Source organism: Phragmites australis, chromosome 4 (assembly GCF_958298935.1).
Source record: "Phragmites australis chromosome 4, lpPhrAust1.1, whole genome shotgun sequence".
NCBI lineage: Eukaryota > Viridiplantae > Streptophyta > Magnoliopsida > Poales > Poaceae > Phragmites > Phragmites australis.
This window is the reverse complement of record NC_084924.1, coordinates 2,221,919-2,246,025: the sequence shown is the minus strand read 5'-3', so window position 1 is coordinate 2,246,025 and position 24,107 is coordinate 2,221,919. Positions and strand designations below refer to the sequence as shown.

Genomic DNA, 24,107 nt, shown 5'->3' with positions numbered 1-24,107 from the left:
TCGATCGTGTGTTTTTCACCGTGATCAAGTTTGTTGCTGTTGCATGCGAGACCGCGGAAATTTGCTCCTTTTTGCTCAGCAGAGAAGGCCATAGCATCAGTTCATCTATGCTTTGAAATAGATTAAGAATAAACATGTACCTGTTTAAGGAAGGAGTTGGAGAGCAAGTGTTAACATAAAGCTCTTTATTATGGGCCCAAAACTTAAAGGCCCGTATACATCTCCTTGTTTCGGTGAATGTTTTGTTTTTATATTTTGAAAATAAAAAATTGTACAAATAGGATTTTTGTCGCTCGATGTAAGGGCGACATATTTTTAAAAAATAAGGTTATAGTACTTTCAACGAGCGACACATAAAAATAAAATAAAAATACATCATTCTAATACTTTTAAAATTCAAAACATTATGAGTAAATTTCGTAAAACTACATTATAATCGTCAAAACTATCATAAAACTATATTTTTAAAAAATTATTTTACAGAATACACTTTTTCTGTTCTTTTTGTCATAATACTACACATACTTTACAAAAACTATCAGAAAACTACACTTTCATGCGACCTTATCGAAGAACTACACCATTTTTACCCAACGGTATCGTAGAGCTAAACTCCCGTTTCTCAGATCCATTCTGACGGCTAAGCCCTACCTTGCATACTCAATTCACTCGCTGACATGACATCTCTTACCACGCGGGCTCCGACAATACATGTAAGCAAGTCCACTTGGACTTGGTGAAGGTGCGGCTGGAAGTAGTTTAGGAGGCAAAATTACCACGCTGCTAAAATCTGCCTTTGCACTTCCATATGACACTTATTAGATATCTTTTAGGTCCCAACACATACTCTAAGACCTATTTTCATACAACACACGCACACCCTAAAAGATACTCAAAAGTTGATATATGGAAGCACAAAGCTAGATTTTAACAGCACGACAATTTTACTATCCAAACTGCTCCTAAGCGTGTCCTTACCAAGCATAGATCAACTTGCTTATGTGTATTACCGGAACCCGCGTGACAAAAGATGCTACGTCAGCAAACAAACTTTGTCACACGTCATTAAGTATGTTAGATGAGGCTGGCCATCAGAATGAATCTGGAAAATAGGAGTGTAGCAAGTTGGGTTGCGCTAGCCTGGCAAGTGGACAGTGGTGATCGCCTCATTGTCAAACGTCGAAAGCGAGGATCACCCACTTGTCGACGTGGAGGTAGATTTTGCCGTCCATGTATATAAAGTGAATTGTCGCTGATTTCTCCGATCCAGTCTCGCCGATAACACGGCCTGTAATCGCGGTTGCTCCCTTCGACCAACCCATCTTCTTTTCCTTCCCGGACCGGTTCCTTCTCTCTCTCTAGGTCGGCTCTTTCTTTCCCTTGGGCCGAAGCCGAAGCACGTTTCTTTCTCTGGGCCGCAGCCCAGTCCTTAACAGCACCCGCCCGGCTCTCCGCGACGCGGGCCCAGCAGTCGGCCTTCTTCCTCCTCTAGCTCGGACTCCTCCCTCTCTACTACTCCGAGCCGGCGACGACTTCCTCGCGATAAATCCGCCTCGGCCACAACCTGGAGACCTTCTGGAAGGCTTCAAATGGATTCGAAGTGATCACCTCAACTGAATTAGGGCCTTATCTCCAACCAAACCAAGTTCAAACGCGTAAACCGACTCGGGATAAGCTCGCGCCGCCGTTGAAACCGAGTGCTCGGCCACCCCTCCTGTTATGAAATATAACTGCTGTATATTTGCAATCTGATCTAACCATATTTAGATAGATAAGTATAGCATGTAATCGTACCAAATATGGTTAGTGTCGCTGAGATGGATCTCCTGTAAATCTTGTACTCCAGCTATATGATCAGATCGGATTGCAAATACACAGCAGTTATAAAAGGACCCAAACCCCTACCTCCGAGAGCGCCAAAGCCCTCCTCCACACACCTCCGCACCTTCTCGCTGCGAAAACCATCGCCGAAGTGCTCCTACACAGAGAATCCGATCAACTCCGAGCTCTCCGTCGTCCACACCATCGCTGCGCCGCCAGAGACCGGTCATCTCAGGTAGACGTTTCTTGCGTCGTTTTTTTTTGAGGGGAGACGTTTCTTGAGCTGTGGGGTGCTATATTCGTAGCTCTTGACACGCCCAGGCGCGGCCCAGAACGAGGCCCAAGAGGCCTGGCCGACTCGGTTTCAGGGCAGGCCGGCCTAGTATAAAAAGAGAGGTTGGAGCTGCTCTTGCGTATCCTGTAAGAATACAGGCCAACTCGAGATTAGAAAGAAATTAGAGAGAGTTTATAGAGGGATCTTGGGGGAAAAAAAGGTAGGATCCATCTTATGAATTTATCTATGTAATGAAGATTAAATTTTGTATGTTGATGAGTTGGTGATTCCGTTCCTTGACTTCGTTCTTCCTTTTGCCTTCCGGTTATGATTTTTGTTGGGTCTTTTGGTTTGACGTATTTTTTCTTGGTATCCAAAATCATCTAGAGGATCTAGGTAAGGTTCTGAAAAGTATGATTAGTTGAATTTTCATAATTCTTACTTAATCATGAAATTAGGGTTTGATCTAGTTCTTGATCACCATCTGTCACAGTCTGTTTTCGAGATTGATAACTCTTGATCTACATATCTATTAATGTGATTCTTGATGGTTTGATTTCGTAACTTTGTATAGTTTATTCTGCTAAAATCTAAGGGCAATTCAACTTACGGATCTTTCTCTATATCATTTTTGGTGGTGACATGTCAATATTATATCTAAGAAGTGTAATACTATATCAGTTTTCATTTTTTATTAGGGTGAAGTAAAATTTGAATTTGACTTCTGGAATCATTCATCCCCTCTCGAATCCTACTAATATTGTTTTATGAAATATTTCTCCAGGTGCTCCAACACTACAGGCTCTATGCCTCCTGTCGGGGACCCAGATGCTTCGTTACATAGAGTTGTCCACGAGCTCGTATATGTTTCTTGCGTCATGGGGTATTACTTTTGCGGGAGCAAATATTCTTCCTTGAGGGCAAACGGGCCGACATATTTAGACTTTGCATTGTTTTACGTAGGAACATTTTGTGTGTCGCCGAATGCTATATTCGTAGCTCTTGACACATTCAATCCATCCAATTCACGGCCATGGAGTAGCAGGAGAATCTAATAAGCGGAACTACGATTTCTTTGTTACAGTCTTAGTAGACATTCATGCTAGTCAACTGATGCAGTTAGTTAAGATATGTCTGATCTTGTTTAAAAGTCCAACTTACTTTTCCATTAGAACCGTGATCGTTGAGGCTATCCACGTTGCCAATAAACGTCCGCCGTCCGATCGTTATCGTGTGGTCAAATCCTGCCGCGCCGCCGTGGCAAGCGCTCACCGACGAGGTCTGGGAGCCTCTCCGCTGTTCGATATGCTGAGGCCGCCCCGCATCGTCTCGACTGCCTCCTGCCCTCGCCACTGTCTTCGTCCGTCGCCTGTCCGCCGTCCCCGCCCTCGCCACCACCTTCGGCCCTGTGCGTTGTCCCCGCCATCGTCACCACCTTCATTCGCTGCCGCCACCACCACCACCTTCCGCTCTGCTTGCTGTCCCCGTTGTCGGCAGTGCCACAATCGAGGTGCGCGAACCGTAACTCCCATCTGGATCTAGGAGCTACCGCCAGGCCAGTCTGAACGACGGTAAGAAACTCTACTCTAGATCTCCATGTAGCAAAAAAAATTAGTAACATTGAGTCCCGAATTTTACCTCGGCTGACATCGCCAATCTCTTTTAGTTGTTGGTGAAATCGGTTGTGCGTTCGAAGAAGGATCGAAGAGAGGAATAAACATGGGGTACACATGCTTCTCGATTGTCAGATTCGTTGGTGGATTGAAGATGCAAAAGGACTGGTGGCGTAGAGCAGCGGAGACAGCGCCGGCTTCACACGGTGGCCGTGTTGCAGCGCCGAATGCAGATAGCACTCTCCTCTGAAGTTCTAAGCATATCATATATACTTGTTGTGACATGAAGGCATGCTCATTCAAGCATTTGGTCGTTCCAGAAATTGAGGCAGAACATAGTAGAACTGATGCTGTGTGGAAAAACTTGGTTGTATGGTAAGAAATGCAAGCATGGATTACTGAAAGAGATTTCCATCGCCGGACTGTACTCTTGCATGGAAGCAAGTCCTTTTCTTTGTCTTCTCTCCTTGTTGTATCAAAGAGCAGTCTCATGTGTAGTGCTTCTTCCCTTTTGCAACTATGTCTTAACTGTTATCATGGTGAAGCTTATTTATGTAAATTCTTCAACTGATTACCAGTCCTCAAATGTAGGTATGTGCTGTCAAAGCTCCTGAATTTGGTGATAATAGAAGGGTTAATCTGGATGATATGGCTGTGTTGACTGGAGGAGAGGTTTGCTATTATCGACCAATAACCAATAATTATGGAGTTTCTTAACCCATATTACATTGCTATGACTGAAATTAACTTTTATATTTCATTTTAGTTTCAAGGTTGTTAGCGAGGATTCTTTTCTTGGACGATGATGTTGTGGTACGGAGGGATCTTGCGGGACTGTGGAAGATTGACATGGAAGGGAAGGTGAATGGGGCAGTAGAAACATGCTTTGGATCATTTCATCGGTGTGCATGTAGTATTTTTTTCTTCTCTGTTATTTAAATTTTGAACAGACCTTTGCTTGATCTAGTTGACAATTTGTGATAGTAATGGGAGAGGGCTCCTTTTTGTTTGCTTGTAGAAATTATTGAGTTTTGATCTTTTGCTGTTCCGAGAGTAAAATTTTGTTGACTTTAAGATTTCAGATTGTGGCAGGATGCATAGAATCTGGTTGACCTGATTAAGGAGCTCAACAGATGAACTAGTCATGCGGCAACTGTGTCGGCGGTTCGCGCGATTCACTCCGTCGCTGCCCTCCTCTTCCTCGTCGATTCAGCCACTGTCGCCAGTGAGGCTCCGAGCCCTTACCCCACCCGCCCCCATCCTCCATCTCTCAATCATACCACTTGGAGGCCCTGACACCCTCTCCTGCAGGTACGGAGGAGGATCCCTTCAGGAGCCATGTGATTCTTCTTGCTAAATTTGAAGCCTTTTATTTCATTCATTTGGGCCGGTTCTCTGCTGCCCTCCACGCCTTCGAGTCACTCCCCTGCTCCCACCCTCTCTCTGCTGCTGCCTACGCCACACTCACGCCCTCGCTTGAAGGGATGAAGCACTTCAAGTTAGAGAGTGGTGTGATCCTGACCAAGCCGTTTCTCGAAGTGTGCAAGCACATCCTCCCTATGCTAGGTAAATAACATATGTTCCTGCAATAGATTTAGGGGTATTTCTCCCTAATATGCAGTACTTCGATGTGATTAAATCAATGTCCTTCCAATTAACTGATCATTGCAGTGAAATTTGGGTCAGCCATGTCTATTTTGAAATCAGACTTTGGAGGTAATATTACGGTAAGGGAAATCAGCTCTCTCCCCGAAAGTTTTATATTTGCTTAACTCCATAAGTTCAGCTGATTATTCGATGGCTATGTTGGACAGACCATGTGAATGTGATAGATTTGTAATAAGGTTAACATGATCTTGGAGTACCCTTTCCCTTTCAACCTTGAAATGGATTCCATGTTTTTGCTGTGGTTAGGTAGTAAAGGATCTCCTACAGCTTGCAGTCCAGTATTGTATTTTTCCAGTATAATTCTCTTCGACGAAATTTAGTCAAAGCAAATTCTGTTACGTATGATTTATATCTCGGCTCATACTGCATTTTATGATAACAGATTCTTGCTGTTGTTATGCAGAGGTTAGAGAACAGATATACATGTGATCCTTCAAAGTACGAGCATCTGCACAGCATGATGAAAGTAGAAGTTAGTGCAAAGACAGTCAAAAGTTCTAGCAGTTTTACCATACGCAGCATCCATACTGATATGGGTATCAGTATTAGTCCGACACGGATACCGGATATTCCGTTTTTCCAAAAAATCTGATATATGGTTAAGTTTACATTTTAAAAAAAACATAAATAAGTTACTCACATATTCTACTTAAATTCTATTACATAACATACTTAAAAGTCTCAATTTAGAACATATTAAAGGACATAACAAATTAACAACCCCTGCTTGAAGTTGCTATCAAGAGACGAGCCACAGGGAGGCGGTTGCATATACAAATAAGTGAATATATCAGAATATGACTATGTATTGGTGTATTGCTGAACAAATAAGAATCATTTTTCTACTGCTCGCTGAATGAATGAGCTAAAGAACAAACAAGTAACACATGACAAGCATCATTTTATATTGTGAAGAACCAGTTCTGCACTCGTGTTTTATATGATGAGAATTGTGAAAGTAGTAACTAGCATTTCTAGTTTCAGTTCAATAGAATTTCTAGGAGCTGACTTGGAGCTCTCTGGTCTACAAGTAGCAAAAAAGAAAATAACAAAACATAACCCAAGTATGTAGATTACTGACAGACACATACTGGTAGCAGAAAAAGGAAATAACAAGGTTCTCACATAGCTCACAACTACTGCTAGCCTGTTACTTTGCTTCACGAACGCAATGCTAATGAGGTCCAAATTCAGTAGCAAAAATCCAGATCGTGTAGTTCACTGCTCTCTCCCTATGGTGTGAGTCATACTTCGGCACTATCGGCTGGAGTGGAGTGTGGAGGTGTATGGGTATGGTTACTCACCAAAATATCTTGTGCTTTTTCGGCCTCAACCACCCCCCCCCCCCCCCTATCACCTCCGTCTCGCCTGCGGTCGCCCCCCGAACCTCCTTTAGGCTTGTCGACTTACGCTGTCACCCTCAAAACTCGAATCCTAACCCCGAGTGAGTCGTGCTTGGGTTGTTGGGTGAGCCACGACTTTTCAATTCACGGGCACCTGTGAAACAGAAATTTCACAATGATGCCATCTAGGAATTCGAAGGCGAGGGGAGAGGGGGGCTGTGGGGATGGGTTGGCTGTTTTTAGAGCCTGCACCGACTTAATTGCCAACGCCGATATAGGACAGAGGCGGAAATACTATTTGGGCCTGGGCCAATGAAAAGATTGGGCCCAACTCCACTCAATGGCCCCTGCCAATTGGGCAACTCTTCAATTTTCATCAGTTTGCTATTGGATAGGTTTGATGTTCATGTCCTGCACAGGAATTTCTGTTTACGTACATTAATCACAGTACGAGACCAAGGGGTTATGATAAATTATTTACTATATCTATTGGTTTGTTAAGCTCTTATCCTATCTTGGGTTTGTTAAGCACTCTATCTCGTGTGTCTTAAGAGGACACGGCTGCCACCCTATGTAATCAAACAAAAAACAATTACTCTTAAGTCTCGTCAGCTATCCTCTTGTTTACCCCCCCCCCCCCCTAGAAGGTACGCGTACAACAACAGTGAAGGAACATGCACAACATCGACACCGACAGTTAACGAGCCATTTATAAAACGAGCAACTATCAGTCCTTTGCATCATCCTACAACCACATGGTATCACAAAGGAATTCACATCTGCTAGCGTGGGACGTATGGTTTGATCAGATCAGATGGGTCAGCGACGACGGGTGCACACTGCAACCTACTGCCTGATTTTCTTCGAGCTGCAGTCGGGGCACTTGTAGTGCTTTATGTGCTCCGCTTTGGCAGGGGTTATCTTCACGCACTTGCCGTGGAACCACCGCTCGCAGATGTCGCAGGCGATCCAGAACTCGTTCGCGTTGTAGAGACCACCGCAGGTTCCGCAAAAGGTTTCACTGTGCTCTTCGTCGTCTTCATACTCTTCGACGGACCTAGATTTCTTCGCATGGCCATCGCTTGCTCGCTGTATAAGAACGTTGGAACTCTTTTCATGTTAGATTTGAACCTAAATAGCTGGATATTTTCAGCTCCTGAAATTAGAGTAAAAATTAAACAATTGGAAAGATAAATGTGGCACTGATAAATGTGGCACCTTTGATGAATGTCTGGACTTGCCGCTGCTATCAGCACCAGACCTATCTCTGCCGTGCTTCCTGTCAACGAATGCTTCAAAGACACTTGGAAGATCATTGATCATGCTGAATAAACGCTTCCTGAGGTATAAAAAGAGCAAATCATCGAATCAGCAAGAGGCTGCAGCTTAAGTTTTCTCACAAACTTGACGAACAATTTTTTTCTTGCAATCAATTTTCCAGTGTGAATCTCAATTAGTCTCTAATTGTTGCGAACAGACTTCAACAGCTTTAGGACAGAGGAAGTACTACTTTAAATATAGAATGAGCCTTTGTATTGGATGTTGGTGCCAGGCGATTTGATAATGGGCTGTAAATTGTAATAGACTGGTACAGCAATAAAAGTGTTATGGGTATGTACAGCAGCAAATGATCTAATAAGCTTTCTGGGTAAAAGTTGAAAAAGTATCCTTCCAAGTAGTCCAAAATGTGTGTTCATTACGAAATTAAGAGAACAATACATATACCTTCAAGAGGAAAACGTTCAGAGTCAAAGAGTAGTCAGAATATCATCATCATGGATATCATATCCAAGCACGTTAACACAATTAGATGGTATAAGAATACTGCGGCCCAAAAGTTTCTCCTCAAGAGATGAAGTAACGAGGAAATCAGAATCTATGCCCCAGTATCGACAAGAAAGAACAGGGTGGAAATATAATAGCTTAACAACTAAGGGTTTGGGTTAAGTTAATTTCACTTTATTTTCATTTGTAGAGGCAACTAAGATTCCAAGGGCAAAATCACAAGATTGAAATATTTGAAAAATCGCTGTGGAGTCGAAAATGATCAAAGGTAGCTGGAAAAAAGCAAGTAGAGGACTAATTATGCATAAAATTCTGATTGTGATTCTTGTGAGGGGGGAACCGGTAATAGAAAGAACCAAAAGAAACGCAAAATTAGTTTTCTTTTCCAAGAATAAAATGTGGTTGATACAAAATAGAAACCATAACCTTGACACAGTGAGCACTCAACACTAGAGGAGGGTGAGCATTTAAATGTTGAGAATAAGAATATGAGACTCCTAAGAGGTATAACTCGAGGAAACAATCAGATTCTTTGTTTACGCTATACAAGTATACATAAAATCATCAAGAAAGAGAAGGAATTTGACCAGTATGAGTTGCACTAGTAGTAGTAGGATAAGAAAATTCTCACAAAAACAAAAAATGTTAATGAATTAATGTACCACCCATGCCAACATCAGAAGAGATAATCATTGACTATAAGCACATGCTGCTTAATACTATTATTATGTATTTTTTCAATAATCGACATCCCAGCTGGTTACTACATTGGCACTGAATTTCCCGACCCTAAATATTTAATTTGTGCTAACTATAGTCTTCATATAGTTTCTCACCTTTTCAATTAGCTAAAATTATTTCCAGGCAAACGCACAGCAATTGAATGAACAAGCAAGCAGTAACATTGTAGAACGCTCTGCACCAATTTCAAGTATCAAGAGTCATGGGTTCCTTTTACCATGTCCTTTTTCACCTTGGTCAAAGAACTTCTCTTATTTCCTGTTCTGCACACACTATATAAAGCAGTAAATGACAGCTTCTCCAACCACCATGAAGACATCTATGGAAAATAAATTACCGTACAACTAAGATGGCGAATGGATGCAGATGTGAATGTGTCATCAATCAAGATAGGAGGGGATTTCTGAGTTGAGGATGCCACTTTAACCTTTGGTTCTACAAGTCGTGGCATTGTTCTTCACAACAACAAAAACAAAAATGGGATTGACATTAAATCCCTAAAAACAATGAACACGCAAGGTTGGAATCACATAAAAGCACAAAATCCTCCACTTTTCTACATGATTTATGAAATAAAGTCAGAAAGGACTAAGAGTTTGCCAGTTTGCCACTCATATTGAATTGATGGACCCAGACTCTTAACAATACCTAAAACAAATCCTATGAAATGTATCTCCATCAATGTAAAGGCTCACGGTTCTGTTTGCACATTGTAGCTCAACAAAAAGAAAAGAAGGAAAACAGCATGCAAAAGGACCAATAAAGAGAACTCATCCACAAAGCGTACATTCTATTCTCTACACCATGAAACATGTGCACATGCGCACACATGCACCAAGTGAAACAAAATAAATAAACCCTAAACTCAATCACACATTTTTCCAGTCAACTAACAATCTAATACACCAAAAAGGCAAAAACTTATGGAACCAAAACCATCTCCCAGAGGGAAAACCATACATTCTATTCTCTAAACCAACACAAGACGATCGCTTGAAATCGAATTCAGAAGGTATAGTGACGGAAAAGCAGTGATACCGCTCGTTGGCGTTGAGGGGGGCGCCGAAGAAGAAGGCGACGGAGATGAGCCACGAGTCGGAGTGGACCGCGACGAGGGAGAGCCAGTCGCGGCGCTGCATGCCGTCGCGCGCGAAGTTGATGCCCAGCGCCGGCTCCGGGATCTCCGGCGGCACCTCATCCGCCGGCGGCGCCACTTCCCACCTCCCGTTGGCGTGGCCATACAGGCACAGGTTCTCCTTCTCTGCACGCAGGCAAACGAAATCCTGATCCGCTCAGTCCCTGTCGGGATCCACCGTTTCAGACACCCAGGAACAGCTCGCCGCAGATCAATCTCACTCACCTGGGTCGCAGAAGCCGTAGAAGTCATCCACATCTGCGCCGGCAACGACGAGAGGGGAGCGCAGGGTTAGATCTACACAGGCCTCAGTGCGTCGCATAGCGACGAGGAGCGAGGCGATGCGGGGGTGCAGTTGTTACCGAAGGTGAGGGCGCGGACGAGGGCGGCGCGGCGGCCGGAGAAGTCCTTGAAGATTTCCTCGACCGTGCGCGGGTTGGAGGAGACGGGCGCGGGGGCCATCTCCATGCGAAACGATGCCCGCCGAGGCGCGCTGGGGGCGGCGAGCTCGACCGGAGCGGAGGAGGGAGGGAGGCGGAAGGGCAGCAGCTGCGGCCGTCGAGCCGACCACAGGAGTTGGATTCGGCCGAGGCAAAAGGGTTCGTCTGCATCTTTATTACAGTCGGCCGAGGCAAAAGGGTTCGTTTGTTTCGGTCACGACTCACGACTCAGCGACCCGCGAATACGATGCTACCTCTCTGGGTGAAGACACTGATACCGCGGGCCAGACGGGCTACACCTGCCCTCGGGCCCACATGGAAGTGATACTGTGTCGAGGGAACCCCAGGTGCGGCCTACGTGAGGCGGGCCCGTACAGGCTGCTGACCTGGCGCCGATACGGATGGCCCGGGTCAAGCTTAACCTGGTCCCGACCTGAGAGCAGTGGAGAACTCCGCGCCTGACCGTCTCCGATCGCGAGTTCATCTGCACCACTGATGATGGATGCCTCAGTTCTGATTTCAGAGACGCGACGCTCCTTCCCAGCCGTTCGATCCCGCCATCAACGGTTCTGATGAACGAATAGTCGCTACTCAGCGGGCACGTGCATTCAGCTGTAGCAATCGGTTTCAAAAACTGTCGCTTCGCCAGACACGAGACGATGCCGGAAAGTTTAACAGCAGAGATTCCATAAACATACCAAGACATGACCATAAATAACATTACACCGACTGGCAGTTTTTATATAGAGAATTCAAATTCAGATATTTCCTCGGCAAAACTACGGCCAAACAGCTGATAGGTTCATCACAATATGAGTTCACTGATATGAGAGCCCTTCTGGTGCGCCACAGGCCCGAAAACATTGCGAGTACCATTGCGGTGAAGGGGATTAGTATTTAAGATCTCGGCTTCTCCTACTTTTCCTTGAAGAGGGCGAGTAGGGAAACACCAGAGACCTTCACGACCTTGAAGCGGACACCGGGGATATCTCCCACGGCGTGACCCTTACGACCAAACCCGGCAATGAGCACCTCGTCCTATAAAGATCGAGTGCAATGAGCCAATGATACAACTCAAAGGGGCAAGATCGTTGGCCCATAACGAATTCCATGAGGGAGAAAGAGAACTTACATTTTCCTCAATGTAGTTCAAGCAACCGTCGTTTGGCACAAAGGCAGCAATCTTCTTTCCGTTCTTCACCAGCTGGACACGAGCACACTTACGGATAGCAGAGTTTGGCTACTTAGCCTCAATGCCACTGCAATTGAAGTAGTGCATGTCAGGTATTGATTGTTCTTCAGAAGAAATGGGTATCTGCTATTTATTGAACTTACACCTTTTCAAGGACAATTCCCTTTGCGTGAGACGAACCAGCAAAGGGTTTCTTCCACGCGTTGCCGAGATGGCTCTTCTTGTATGCTTTGTCAGCCCACCTCTGGTTCCTTCTGTGGGTCTTCAGCTTACGCCCAGCTCCCATACCACGTGTCTTACTGCAATGGAAATACAAACATTAGCATTCAAGAAATATATGTGAACATACGTCGACATCAGGTGGTTTGCTTAAGGGTTAAGAAAGTGACGGTGAGTCACGTTTTGAGAAACGTACGAGGCGATTTCGTAATTTGACCTTAAACCCATGAAAAAGTGTGAAGTGTACATAGCATTATCGCGAAACTTGCATCGAAACGAAGCTTAGTCTTGAAGGAACCACGGCCGTTCGATAGAAAAGAAAAAAGATGAACAAAAATACTCTTGGTGGTAGATATGAGTGTATTGGAAAGGAGAGATATTTTGGAAATAATTAAAAAAAATTGAGGGTCAAAAAATTTAGACTATAAATAGAGAAGGAGGGCTAATTGAGCCTTTTTGAGCCAGCCATTAGAGATTATGTACTAAAATTTTAGAGGAGAGAAAGATGAAAGCTTAGCCTTTATGTTGGATGAGAGGTTTTTTAAGCAAAAATACTTTATAATCCGTCGAAAATAAGTCATTCATCTGCAAAAAAATGAAGTTTATGTTTTCTCTTGTGTTTGTGTTTATCTACTTTTAGTTTTCCTCTATTGGTTTTTCTTGCAAGTTTGTAAGTCTTTCGATTTTCAGTTGTGATTTTTGTTTTTATTGAGGAGCTAAATTTTTCCATCGCGCTAAAGTTATTCTTCTTATTGCTAGATGAATAAGAATTATCTATAAGTTGACCTTAAACCATCCTTTGCCTCTAGATCATCAACTTGGAGACTTTTTTAATCCGATTCTTATTTATTTGAATCTAAGTGAATCAAGTTGCAAGCTTTTTTAGCTATGACTCTTGATATTAATTTATATGGAACCTAGATTTTATATTCATTCATGAGAGACATGTTTTTTCAGAGATTTTTGTTATATTTTATTTCTCTCAGTGTTGTTTCTTTTCGTGTTGATTTGAGATGTGTTAGGTGAAAAGATTAGAATAAATCATTCAAGAATTTGATGATGCTACTATTCACCCTATCTAATCGTCTTTCTCGGTCTACATAATATATGGTTTATAGGAATAAAAAAAGGTAAGACAGTTAGACACATCAGACGAGTGAGGTGTTTGCGTCAATATAAATAAGTGCACAAAATTAATAGATTATTAAGCTTCACAATTTCCAATTTTCAGATAGTGTACAGAAGTGCGGAACCAGCTGTAAATAGTATGGTCAAGCCATTGGCAGTTCAGACGCACAATAATGATGATGCCTAGCATCAAGCAGCAGCTAAGTAAAGACTCGTATGTTACAGAAGTACATCGCATGAAGGACATCAAAGGTTTAAGCCTTTCAGTATACCAGTCAGGCCACATTTTAGGTTAATTACTTGATGTGTAAGTTGCAGCCAACTCAGTAATTAGAAATGCGATTCGAATCAAGCACGTAACTATGCCAGCTCCAGCTACAAATCATGCATCTAATAAGGCAGGCCATGGGCACGATCGAGACATGAAACACCTACCGTTACCAATTCGATTAAACCCCTAAAGTTACATGAAGCAAACGTCTGATACACAGTTCGCACTAATATAATCTTTTTCTACGGACGAATTAAAAAAAAATTCCCATAATCAATTAGTAAATGAGATACCACCACCATGCATCAGAAGCTAATGAAATCGAACATTGACATCGAATAGAACTGGAAAAACAGCAAAAAAAATCACGGAATAGCGTCGAACTTCCAGGTGATCAGATTGAGAAATAGTAATGTTAGATTACCCCATGTTGGATAGGCGAAGGTGACGCCTAGCTCGTAGAGGGAGTAGGGCGGCAGCGGCAGCGGAAGGGTTTGGAGGCTAGGAGTGGGCGAAGTGTTTATATCCCTTCTGCACGAGTAAATGGCTGGGCCGTTGGGCCAGCTTTTTCCTCAAGATAGTTGGGCTTGTTAATGTGGGCTACATTTTGAGAGCTGTGCCGCTTTGGTCCTAGGTCCAGACAGATTCTAGAACGATCATAAAAATTTAAATATACCATCGAATAATTAATTAATATTTAATATATTATTCATGTAAGAATGACATGCGGATTCAGATTTACATGTTATAGATACAATAATAACATATAACGAACTGACAAATTATTCAGTGGGGCGTTTAAACCCATGTAAAATTAGACCTTGTGAATTACTTTTCATCATTCCTCTAACCCTTTTGCTTTGAACTTTGAATTTTTTAGAGTGAGTTGTAACTCGGTTGGTCAGTTGCTCGGCTGTGAGCATTGCCACTCGAGGTAAGAACACTAGGATAGAACTCGGGGTCTTATCTGAGGTTTACCCTCCAGTTCCTCCTAGATTTCAAACGCAACATAGGTACATACATATGTGTGCATTAAATAGGATGTGTGTGCTCCTACGTCGGAGGTCTAAGGCCCTCCAATATATCTAGCATGTAGTTAGAACACACACATTTATGTAGGTGAAGTGTAAATGTGATATGTACGAGTCGTGTATGTACGTACTCGGTTATATCGTGTATAAAAAGAACTCTGAATTTGTTATCTAATCGCCCGTATCACCAGATACTACGCCCAAAATTTCTCAAAAAGAAAGGAAACTACGCTGGCTCTCGACTGAGAACATCGAATCAGTGGCTCTCAAGTCTCAACAAAAAGAACAGATTGATTCCCATCGGGAAAACTGCACCCCCCCCCCCCCCCACAAAATTATTTTATTAAAAAAAACCCTCAAAGTTTGACTTTATTGAAAAAAACCTGTAAAAATTCAAAAAAATAAAAAAATTCTAAAAAAAACTAGAGACAATTCTAAGACCTTCTGTGGAATTTGTTTTCAAAAATAATATCCTTTGCATCATATTTCATGAAGAGAAAGTTTGGAAAAAAAAGAAAAATATGCAGCTCATTTATTAACTCATGTTATTTTAACTTTGTCATGTCTACCATTATTTTTCCTACACAAATAATTGTTTAAGTAAACTAATAAAAGTGGTTTCACTAATTTTAGGGTGTTATGGATTAGTTATGAATTAATCTATCTGCAACACATTTACTCAATTCTGCACGTTACAATAACTATTTCAAGATTTCATGTATTTTTACAAGATAGAGGATCATGTAAGAAGACTAAAAAATTTTGTTTCATGATTTTTGGATTAGTAAATAATTAACTATGCATTTAACTCGAATTAATAAATGAGTTGCACGTTTTTCTTTTTTTTTTCAAACTTACTCTCCATGAAATATGATGCAAAGGATATTATTTTTGAAAACAAATTTCACAAAAGGTCTTAGAATTGTCTCTAGTTTTTTTTAAAAAAATTTAATTTTTTTAATGTTTAGAAGTGTTTTTGCAACAAAATTAATTTTTTGGAGTTTTTTTACAATAAAATAACTTTTAGAGAAAAAAGTCAAAATCCAAGTGATTTTCAGGGAGTTTTGCATTTTTTCTATTCCCATCAGAGAACAAATCAAGTCGTACAGTCTGGGTCAGGATCGAAGCGTTACAATGCTAAACAAGCGAACACGGGCACTGTGCTAATACTGAATTTCTTTTAGTGACAAGTAACCACGACCAATTAATGCCTCGTAATCTCCTCCCGTCTTATGAAAACACGATACTAATTAAGCCTGAACAGCCTCCGATCTGATGTAAGAGCATCTTCAAAAGATCCCTATTTAAAACCTTATAGTTAAAATTAGGGGATTTGAAAAAAACATTTCTCCAACAAATACCCTATCGACTACTCTAAAATCAGCTCCCCATCACCAAGGGGACCAAAGCCACCCCTATCTGGTTAGCCACATAGCCGTGATCCCCTCTCCCATGCGCTCGTCGTCTCCTATATGGCCTCTCCCGCGCGCCCCATCTCACGCATCGTGGCCTAGGAGCAGGTGGACGGTGCCGCCCCACGAGCTCATATGTTCCAATCGATCGCTCCAGATCTGATCTACATCATCTCGAATCTGGTCTCCATCTACAGACAAGGTGTATGAACTCGTCGAGCTCTACAAGCAACGGGTGCTTGGGTAGAGATGAGATGATCGTGATCTGATCGAACGGTTTTAATTTTGTATATGCCTGTTTGTTGGAGAAATTTGTGTTGGCGCTATTGAAACCTCCCTATGGGTGCACGGGTGTTCGACGGGTGGAAAATAGAAGCTGAGATTTAGAGGATCTATTAAATAGTGAAGAGATATATGAGGTGAATTTTTTTTATAAAAAACCACTATATAAAAATATAGATGATAATGCACTGATCACGACGCAAATCCATCTCCATCTCGCAGTTAAACCGCGGTCGGGGAACGGGCTCGCTCCACATTTCCATCACGCGCCCGCACGGCACTGCAGCTAGCCTCGGGCCAGCCATTCAGTGATCGGACCGCTCACGCTCAGTCATTCATTCAAGCTAGCCAAAGCACTGTACCGGCGCAAGCCATTCATGACGTTGTCGCGGAGTCGTCGTCCTCTCCTCCTCCCGTCACGAGCGGGCGAGCGCCCCCCGGCCGCGACGCGACGAGACGCCCCTTGGCCTCGACCGCGAGATTGCTTTGTCCGGCCACTGTTATTTCTACAAACGAAACGAGCGACGTTTCCCGCATCCCGCTCGAGCGAACCAACAGCACAGTTGCACAAACCGGTACGCCTGTGGCCGCACGGATCCTCGAATAATTGCGCCAGAGGGGGGTGGGGCAGATTACAGGCCGGACGAACCTGACGTGTGCTGCAGCCGAACACAGCACATCAGCACGGGTTGAGGTGAAGCATCTGATCTGATCGCTATCACTTACCAGTCAACCAACCAACGCGCGCGTGCGTCTCGTGCTCGTCTTGGAGACGGCGCGTTTCTTTTGCGATTTCTTTTCGTGGGAACGGTACTACTTGCGCGTGGTGTAGGCCGAGGCGGCCGCGGTCAAACGGTGGGGGGGAGCACGTCCGCCGCGGCTCGTGCGCGCGCGGACAAACAACCAGTGACGAGAGGTGACTAACGGCCGCCGGCGCCCGCCGAGTCCACACACGCACGCCTCCACGGATCCACGGGACGGGCACGAGCGGCTTGGCCAGCCTCCCTCGCGGCACGGTGCGTCACTGTTAGCTTAGCTAGTGTCGCGTACCGGTACTAGTGGCGTGGCTAAGCCCACTGTGCTGCATGATTATTAACTTGATATATATTTATTTGGGAATAATGTACCTTTTGCAATGTGCCCGATGGGTACGGCGTTAATTTGCTTTGTTTGTTTAAGTGTTGGCCGGTTGATCGCGGCCACTGGCATTATTGGGCTTGGTCGGGGCAGTGGGACAAAGGAACGGATCTGCGCCTGCTGCACAACACCCCTGTCTGCTGTTCATTGGCCATTGGCATAACTAATAACTGGTGCTCTTAGGTTGTGGTTTGTGAACGTGGCTGTCAGCTTTATGATGAAAAGCTATATTAGTTCGTTGCATAATAACTATTTATTATGTGGACTTTGAAGAATGTTTCTATTTTGACCGTTTTACCTAGCACATTCTTTCGTAGCGGTAAAAAGATGATGATTCTAAAAGTTTTGACACACAAGACATTAAAATATTTAAAATTGTACCAACATATCATATAAAAATATATATTATTTTATTATTCACTACGGATTTATTTTATTTTACAATGACTAATTTATATAGTAACTACATAATAAATTAGCGTACTTCAATTGTCTATTATTATTTTATATCTATAGAATATTTTATCTTTCAGTTTGTACTTGAGGTTCGTCTGTAGTTGACCATTCAAAAAGCTATATTAGTTTAATAACTTCACTAGCTACTTAAATATAGATTTATTAGTATGATATTTGATCACTTACTTTTTAATAAAACTAAATTATTCTAGAACATCTTATCATATTTCTAGTGTGTAACCATATTATAAGACCAAATTTAGTCTAGATCTACTTAGAAAACCGTAGCTATTTCACTAGCTATGCAACTGTTTCCACCGCAACTCCGAAACTGGAAAGAACGAGGCATAAGCAGCTACAAACCCCGCGATTAGTACAGCTAGAACCCACGGCAAACACAGAGAGGCTTCCGGCGGCCGGCGCGCGACACGTTACGTTAACCACTGTTGCGGATGCGCGCGTGCCCGTAGCGAAGCTCCCCTGTCCAAAAATAGTTTACCTTTGATACCCCATCGCCTCGTCGACGTCCCATCGCCCTTTCCTTTTCTCCCGCTGCCCCCCCCCCCCACCCTCTTTCTCCTCGTGCCTCCTCACCCCACCCCATGGCCACCACCACCACCACCCACTGCTCCTCCTCCCACCCCGTTACTTATCGCGGCTGCCGCTCTACTGCTCCGGCGCCATAGAGACGCGCGTGTCGACCGATCAAAGCCGCCGATCGAGCTCGAGGCGGAGGAGGGAGCGAGCAGACGGAGCAGACTGGTGAGTTGAAGCTTGAGCGGGAGGTGGCGTTTGGCTCCGGCGGGCACCGGATCGGAGATGGTGCTGGATCTCAATGTGGCGTCGCCGGCGGACTCGGGCACGTCGAGCTCGTCCGTCCTCAATGTGGCGTCGCCGGCGGACTCGGGCTTCCGCTTCGGCTTGCTCGGGAGCCCAGAGGACGAGGACTGCTCCGGCGAGCTGGCGGCGCCGGGCGCCTCCTCGGGATTCATGACGCGGCAGCTCTTCCCTCCTTCGGCCACGCAGGAGCCGGAGCCGGAGCCGGCGCCGGTATGGCAGCCGCGCCGCGCCGAGGATCTCGGCGTGGGGCAGAGGGCGGTGGTGGTCGCGAAGAAGACGCGGCGCGGGCCGAGGTCGCGGAGCTCGCAGTACAGGGGCGTCACCTTCTACCGGAGGACGGGCCGGTGGGAGTCGCACATCTGGTGAGCCTCTCATCTCGCCCGCCTCGTAATTAGCTTCTACTGATCCATAGGAGTATCTGTTTGGCTCATTAAACTGCTAATCATTTTCTGCCGCTGCTTGATTTCGAGCAGGGATTGCGGGAAGCAAGTTTACTTAGGTGAGTGGCTGAGTTCTATACGTTCGAGCTCGAGCTTCTATTAACTGCTGATTAGTTCCCGTGCGTTTGATCTGGTTACGATGTGTTGATGCTGCTTTATTCAGGTGGTTTTGACACTGCGCACGCGGCTGCCAGGTTTGGAGCTTGGGCTTGTTGAATTCATACTAAGATGCAGTTTGATCGATAAGCGTGCTGAAATGGTGAAGTTTGCATCACGCAGGGCTTATGATCGTGCTGCCATCAAGTTCCGAGGGCTCGACGCTGACATCAACTTCAGTTTGAGCGACTACGAGGATGATTTGAAGCAGGTAACTGCTTGCATCAAATGGCCGTGATCGATAGTTTTGTAGTGGATTGATGGGTGTGTTTTTAGATGAGGAATTGGACCAAGGAGGAGTTCGTGCACATACTCCGCCGCCAGAGCACGGGGTTCGCGAGGGGCAGCTCCAAGTACCGCGGCGTGACGCTGCACAAGTGTGGCCGCTGGGAGGCGAGGATGGGCCAACTGCTGGGCAAGAAGTACTTGTCTTTGACCTTTCTACTCTGTTACCTTAGTTCAAATGTTTCTGTCCATGGTTATGATCCAAATATGTTGAAATGAAGTTGGCTTAATTTCTCGTTTGGCATGGGGATGATCAGCGCGACATAATTCATGTTCATGTTGGGCACTTGCACTGCAGCTTGCAGGTGATTTTAAGGAATACAGCTAGGTGATTTTAAACGGGGTTAATGTTGTTATAATCCCTGCTACAGGTAGTTAGTGCGTCTCTGTTATATTGGGGAAAGCTCCACTTCCCCCACTCATTTAGTCAAGAACCAGTTCTGTCAAAGTCTACTACTCTAGGCATCCCTCTGTTGAGACATATCTCAGAACTGAAATTTACATGCAGGTACATCTATCTTGGGCTCTTTGACAGCGAAGTTGAAGCTGCAAGGTACTGCAATAATTTGCACTTCTCATTATTTTTAAACGACATGCTGATTCCACCAACTGCACTAATTTGTCTAATTTTCATGCTTGTTGGCTTTGGTAGAGCATATGACAGGGCAGCCCTTCGCTTCAATGGGAGGGAAGCTGTTACTAACTTTGAGCCTAGCGCCTACAATGGAGGAGAGGCTCTACCCGACACCGAAAATAGGGGTATCACATTCAGCCTTACCATCGATATTTTCATACAATCCAAAGTATCCCGAAAATAGGGGTATCACAATCAACCTCACCATTGATGTTTTTCATACAATCCAAAGTATCCCAGCTGTATCTTATAGTCATCTCTGTGTTCTTAGCAATTGTTGATGGTGATGGTGATGGTGATGCGGTTGATTTGGATTTGCGAATTTCACAACCTAATGTACACGACGCCAAAAGGGACACCACCTTAGCTGACCTCCAGCTAACATGCGACTTCCCAGAATCTTCAAATACGATGACCTCTCAGGTAACTTTCTTCATGATTACTCCGCAGTGAAATGCTCGGATCCATTTTTTCTATATGACTTTCTACTTGCGGTAGCTAAAAAGGCACCAAGAAAAATAAAATCTTAAGATGGAAGGAACTAGGTTGAATTGTCTTGTATCTTTGTGTGGAATCCTTGACCTTTGATAGTTCCTACGCTATAAAGATTCATAGGAGTATTTGATTGGTGTGCCGTTGGTTGAGATATTAACTAATGGTCCAGGTCCTACAATCTTTATTGATCTTATGATATTTGCACTCATGTGTTGTTGCTGTAGCCAATGAGCTCATGGTCCCAGTGGCCTGTGTATCACCAAAGCACAACAGTACCACCTCACCATCAGCGCTTGTACTCATCTGCTTGTCCTGGCTTCTTTCCGAACCTCCAGGTATACCAAGCTAAGACCCCTTTGTTATGTATGCAAATTGCTACTCCTACGCGATCAGTCAGTTCAAACTGTAACCGAATGGCACCTGTCTTCCCGGAAAAAAAAACTGAATATGTCATGTCTAATTGTAAACTGATTTCTTGTTTAAACAGTTTCTCAATTACATTTCCAGTATTTCTTGTTTTGATTTGGTAGCATGGAGAAACTATAGTAGATTGATTTCTTAAAACAGTTAGTAGATTTTGATATTTCCAACGAAATGTCATGAATCTTGGAAATACATCCTATTTATTGGTATCTAAATTATCAAAGACAGTTGTTCTCCTGCAACCTCAGCCTTTATACTTACTAATCGCAGATACTGTTTCCCATGTGAACTGATTGATGTTTCAATCAGGCAGTTCTGCCAGTTTGCATCTTTGAAATACTGCAGTCGTCCAGTCTAACAGTTCCATGACATAACTTGCAATGCATCTTAGTACGCTGATCACATGCTCCAGCTTTAGTCCTGAGGATGCTCTAGGTTTACTGAAAGTCTCGCAGGAAGCAGATCTAGCTATCACTAGCAGGTCTTGATTTGCTTAATTGCCTGGAGATTAGAAATCTAGAATCCTGAAGAAATTACATGTTTTAGCTGGGCCAATTTTGGTGAACAACCGATGGTTCTTTACTCTGTTTCCTGTGAATGATGTGCAGCTAAACCATTGTTGTGGTCAAAACTTAACAAAAGCTCATGCTTGTGCTGTTGCAACTGCAGGAAAGACCAATGGAGCGAAGGCCTGAGCTGGGTCCCCAGTCATTCCCCACATGGGGATGGCAGATGCAGGGCTCCCCTCACGTGCCATTGCACCACTCTGCAGCATCATCAGGATTCTCTACCGTCGTCGGCGCGAGCGCCGGCGTCCCGTTGCCGTCTCACCCACCGGCGTCGTTCCCGGACCACCAGTTCTACTTCCCCCCGACCGCTTGACAACCTGTTGTTCCGGTTCAACTCTTGGCCTTTGGGACGCCAGCTCATCTTGTATGTGGCGTTTCACGGCTTGCCGGTAACCGTTGCTTATTAATCGGAGAGAGAGCCAGAAGACCCAGTATGGCTGATCGCTCTGTGGTCTTTGCCTTGTTATGATCCGAGTCATTGCTAGCACACCGTGGATTCACCATGGTTTATGAGATGTTTTTACCCACGTTTCAGCTTCAAGGTGCATAGTCTATGCATGGATCATGATCATATATACATGATCTGTAGAAACTTAAGATGCTTTGAACATATCAAACTTTTCAGTCACATTCGAATAAACCCTACCTCCCTCTAGCACTCATTCTAGTGGCCGCCGTCCCAATTCTCGACCCTCTACAACATCCCCTTCCTGGCACTGCCAAGGCTAGTCAAAGGATTGCATCCCATTTCTACCATTGCCCGATGCAGCTATTGGCCTTGAGGGCATTGTCGAAACGTCAGCTACCTCCGCCGTTGCGCCAATCGTCTCAAGCAGCAATGGATCTTCATCCCCGCCATTCCTCCCTGTCGAATGCCATCTCTTCCCTACGACTCTGGTCGCCGCCTACCACTCATGACCCATCGTTCCAATTCCCGTGGCCGGCACCATGACTTTACAGTTAGTAATTATTCTCTTCGATTACAAATATAGTTTATTTTAGATTTATATATAAAAATTAAGAAAGTAGATCAAATAATTTTATTATACTTTATTTATTTTATATTGAAAAAGATACCTTATTCATTTATGAGAATAATAATATTTATTAAATAAGGATAAGAAGGGAATAAAAGGTAAAAGAGTATAAAATAACTTATATTTAAAGAATATTTAAGAAAATTAAAAACGACTTACGTTTACCATGAGAGAAGTACTGTACTAGGCTACCAGCAGCAACGCATGCATCAGTGCAGCCGTGGCACAGTACTATTATAGCCGGGCCCATGGCAAACAAAGGTTAATAGGTGGGCCCGTGCGAAAAAAGACTCTGGCTTGTACGCACCTCGCCTGTCAGCAGTTGTCCGTTGGCGATTGGCACTCACCACTTTTGGGAGCACCTGTGATAGCTGGGCCCCCCCGAAGATCACTGTTAGAGTCAAGTCCGCACAGTGAAGTGGAGCTAGCTACTCTTTCGTCTCAAAATAAACTATCCTCTTCTACGGTATTCAAAATACATGATATTTTATAATTTTAAAGTAGTTTTAGCTCAAGTTTTTAAATCTTATCTCTCTATTGAGTACATTTTTTTCTATACAAATCTCATTTCTCATACAATAAATAATAGTAAAAGAAGGTTAAATTATTATTTTATCTCTTAGCTTAGGATTCTCTGTCTTAATCGTAATTAATGCAGGATCACCGTGTGAACAGTGTAATGATTCAACCGATACAGTGAACTGTATTAATTAATTGATATTACTATAGCAATACTGCAGCACTAGTGATGTGGTGCACTGTACCATCATAATTTACTGTTCGTAGGTTACTGTATCGCTAGATTTCTATGCATTAGGGGATCTCAACGTCATTTATACTGAGATGAGGAGTAGGGCTCTACGCGACACACGAGCACAATACTGTACTGCCGGAGCATATGTGGAGGAGGAAAGGACGAGACTGCTCCGGGAGCAGGAGTACCCAGTACTGACTGACTGCTTTCCTCGCCCTGGCCTATGGGGGGCGTGCCTGCTCTGCTTTCATGTCAGTGTCCAGACTCCAGTCTACTAGATCAGCACAGTGGCTGCCGTCCGACGTCGCTGTCGCCCGCTTTCACCCCTTCTCGTTCTTACCCCGTTTGCTTGCATCCGTCCAATACCAGCGGCGCCCGCGCTCCCCTGCGCTGGCCGTGCACGGCTTGTATGGTCACGTTTCCCAGTCCCGAGTCCCGAGGTCGGCAGCAGCGGTGGCGTGAATCTAGTACTACGATGCTACTACTGTGCTGTATCGCTGCTGTTGCTGCTGAGGCCATGGGAGAT

The 24,107-nt window shown here is 44.1% G+C and overlaps 2 protein-coding genes and 1 long non-coding RNA gene across 10 annotated transcripts; 2 read left to right on the top strand and 1 right to left on the bottom strand.

Moving 5' to 3' along the window:
* The first annotated feature begins 3,405 nt into the window (after positions 1 to 3,405).
* Positions 3,406 to 6,101, top strand: LOC133915144 (uncharacterized). Of its 7 annotated transcripts, none has more exons than XR_009909302.1 (8): positions 3,406 to 3,666; positions 3,762 to 4,083; positions 4,300 to 4,380; positions 4,475 to 4,618; positions 4,784 to 4,933; positions 5,020 to 5,274; positions 5,380 to 5,435; positions 5,780 to 6,100. It is a non-coding gene; the product is annotated as an uncharacterized LOC133915144 (long non-coding RNA). The 7 variants fall into 7 exon arrangements; XR_009909298.1 differs by having other exon boundaries at positions 3,762 to 4,202; XR_009909299.1 differs by having other exon boundaries at positions 3,762 to 4,380; positions 4,475 to 4,610; positions 4,801 to 4,933; positions 5,780 to 6,101.
* A 1,300-nt stretch (positions 6,102 to 7,401) lies between these two features.
* On the bottom strand, positions 7,402 to 10,991 carry LOC133915143 (PHD finger protein ALFIN-LIKE 3-like). The gene is made up of 5 exons (XM_062358177.1): positions 10,743 to 10,991; positions 10,606 to 10,638; positions 10,284 to 10,506; positions 7,938 to 8,058; positions 7,402 to 7,808 (listed from the first exon to the last, which is right to left on the bottom strand). The coding sequence occupies exons 1-5, from the start codon at positions 10,846 to 10,848 to the stop codon at positions 7,566 to 7,568; spliced, it is 726 nt and encodes a 241-aa protein (XP_062214161.1). The 5' UTR covers positions 10,849 to 10,991; the 3' UTR covers positions 7,402 to 7,565.
* Positions 10,992 to 18,504: 7,513 nt separating this feature from the next.
* Positions 18,505 to 22,430, top strand: LOC133915142 (APETALA2-like protein 2). Of its 2 annotated transcripts, XM_062358175.1 has the most exons (10): positions 18,506 to 19,150; positions 19,262 to 19,287; positions 19,392 to 19,422; positions 19,508 to 19,595; positions 19,661 to 19,806; positions 20,178 to 20,222; positions 20,322 to 20,428; positions 20,575 to 20,726; positions 21,023 to 21,133; positions 21,891 to 22,430. In XM_062358175.1, exons 1-10 carry the CDS (start codon positions 18,768 to 18,770, stop codon positions 22,101 to 22,103), a joined length of 1,302 nt encoding a protein of 433 aa, XP_062214159.1. In that variant the 5' UTR covers positions 18,506 to 18,767; the 3' UTR covers positions 22,104 to 22,430. The 2 variants fall into 2 exon arrangements, with proteins under 2 accessions (XP_062214160.1, XP_062214159.1); XM_062358176.1 differs by lacking the exon at positions 21,023 to 21,133 and having other exon boundaries at positions 18,505 to 19,150.
* Positions 22,431 to 24,107: the final 1,677 nt, after the last annotated feature.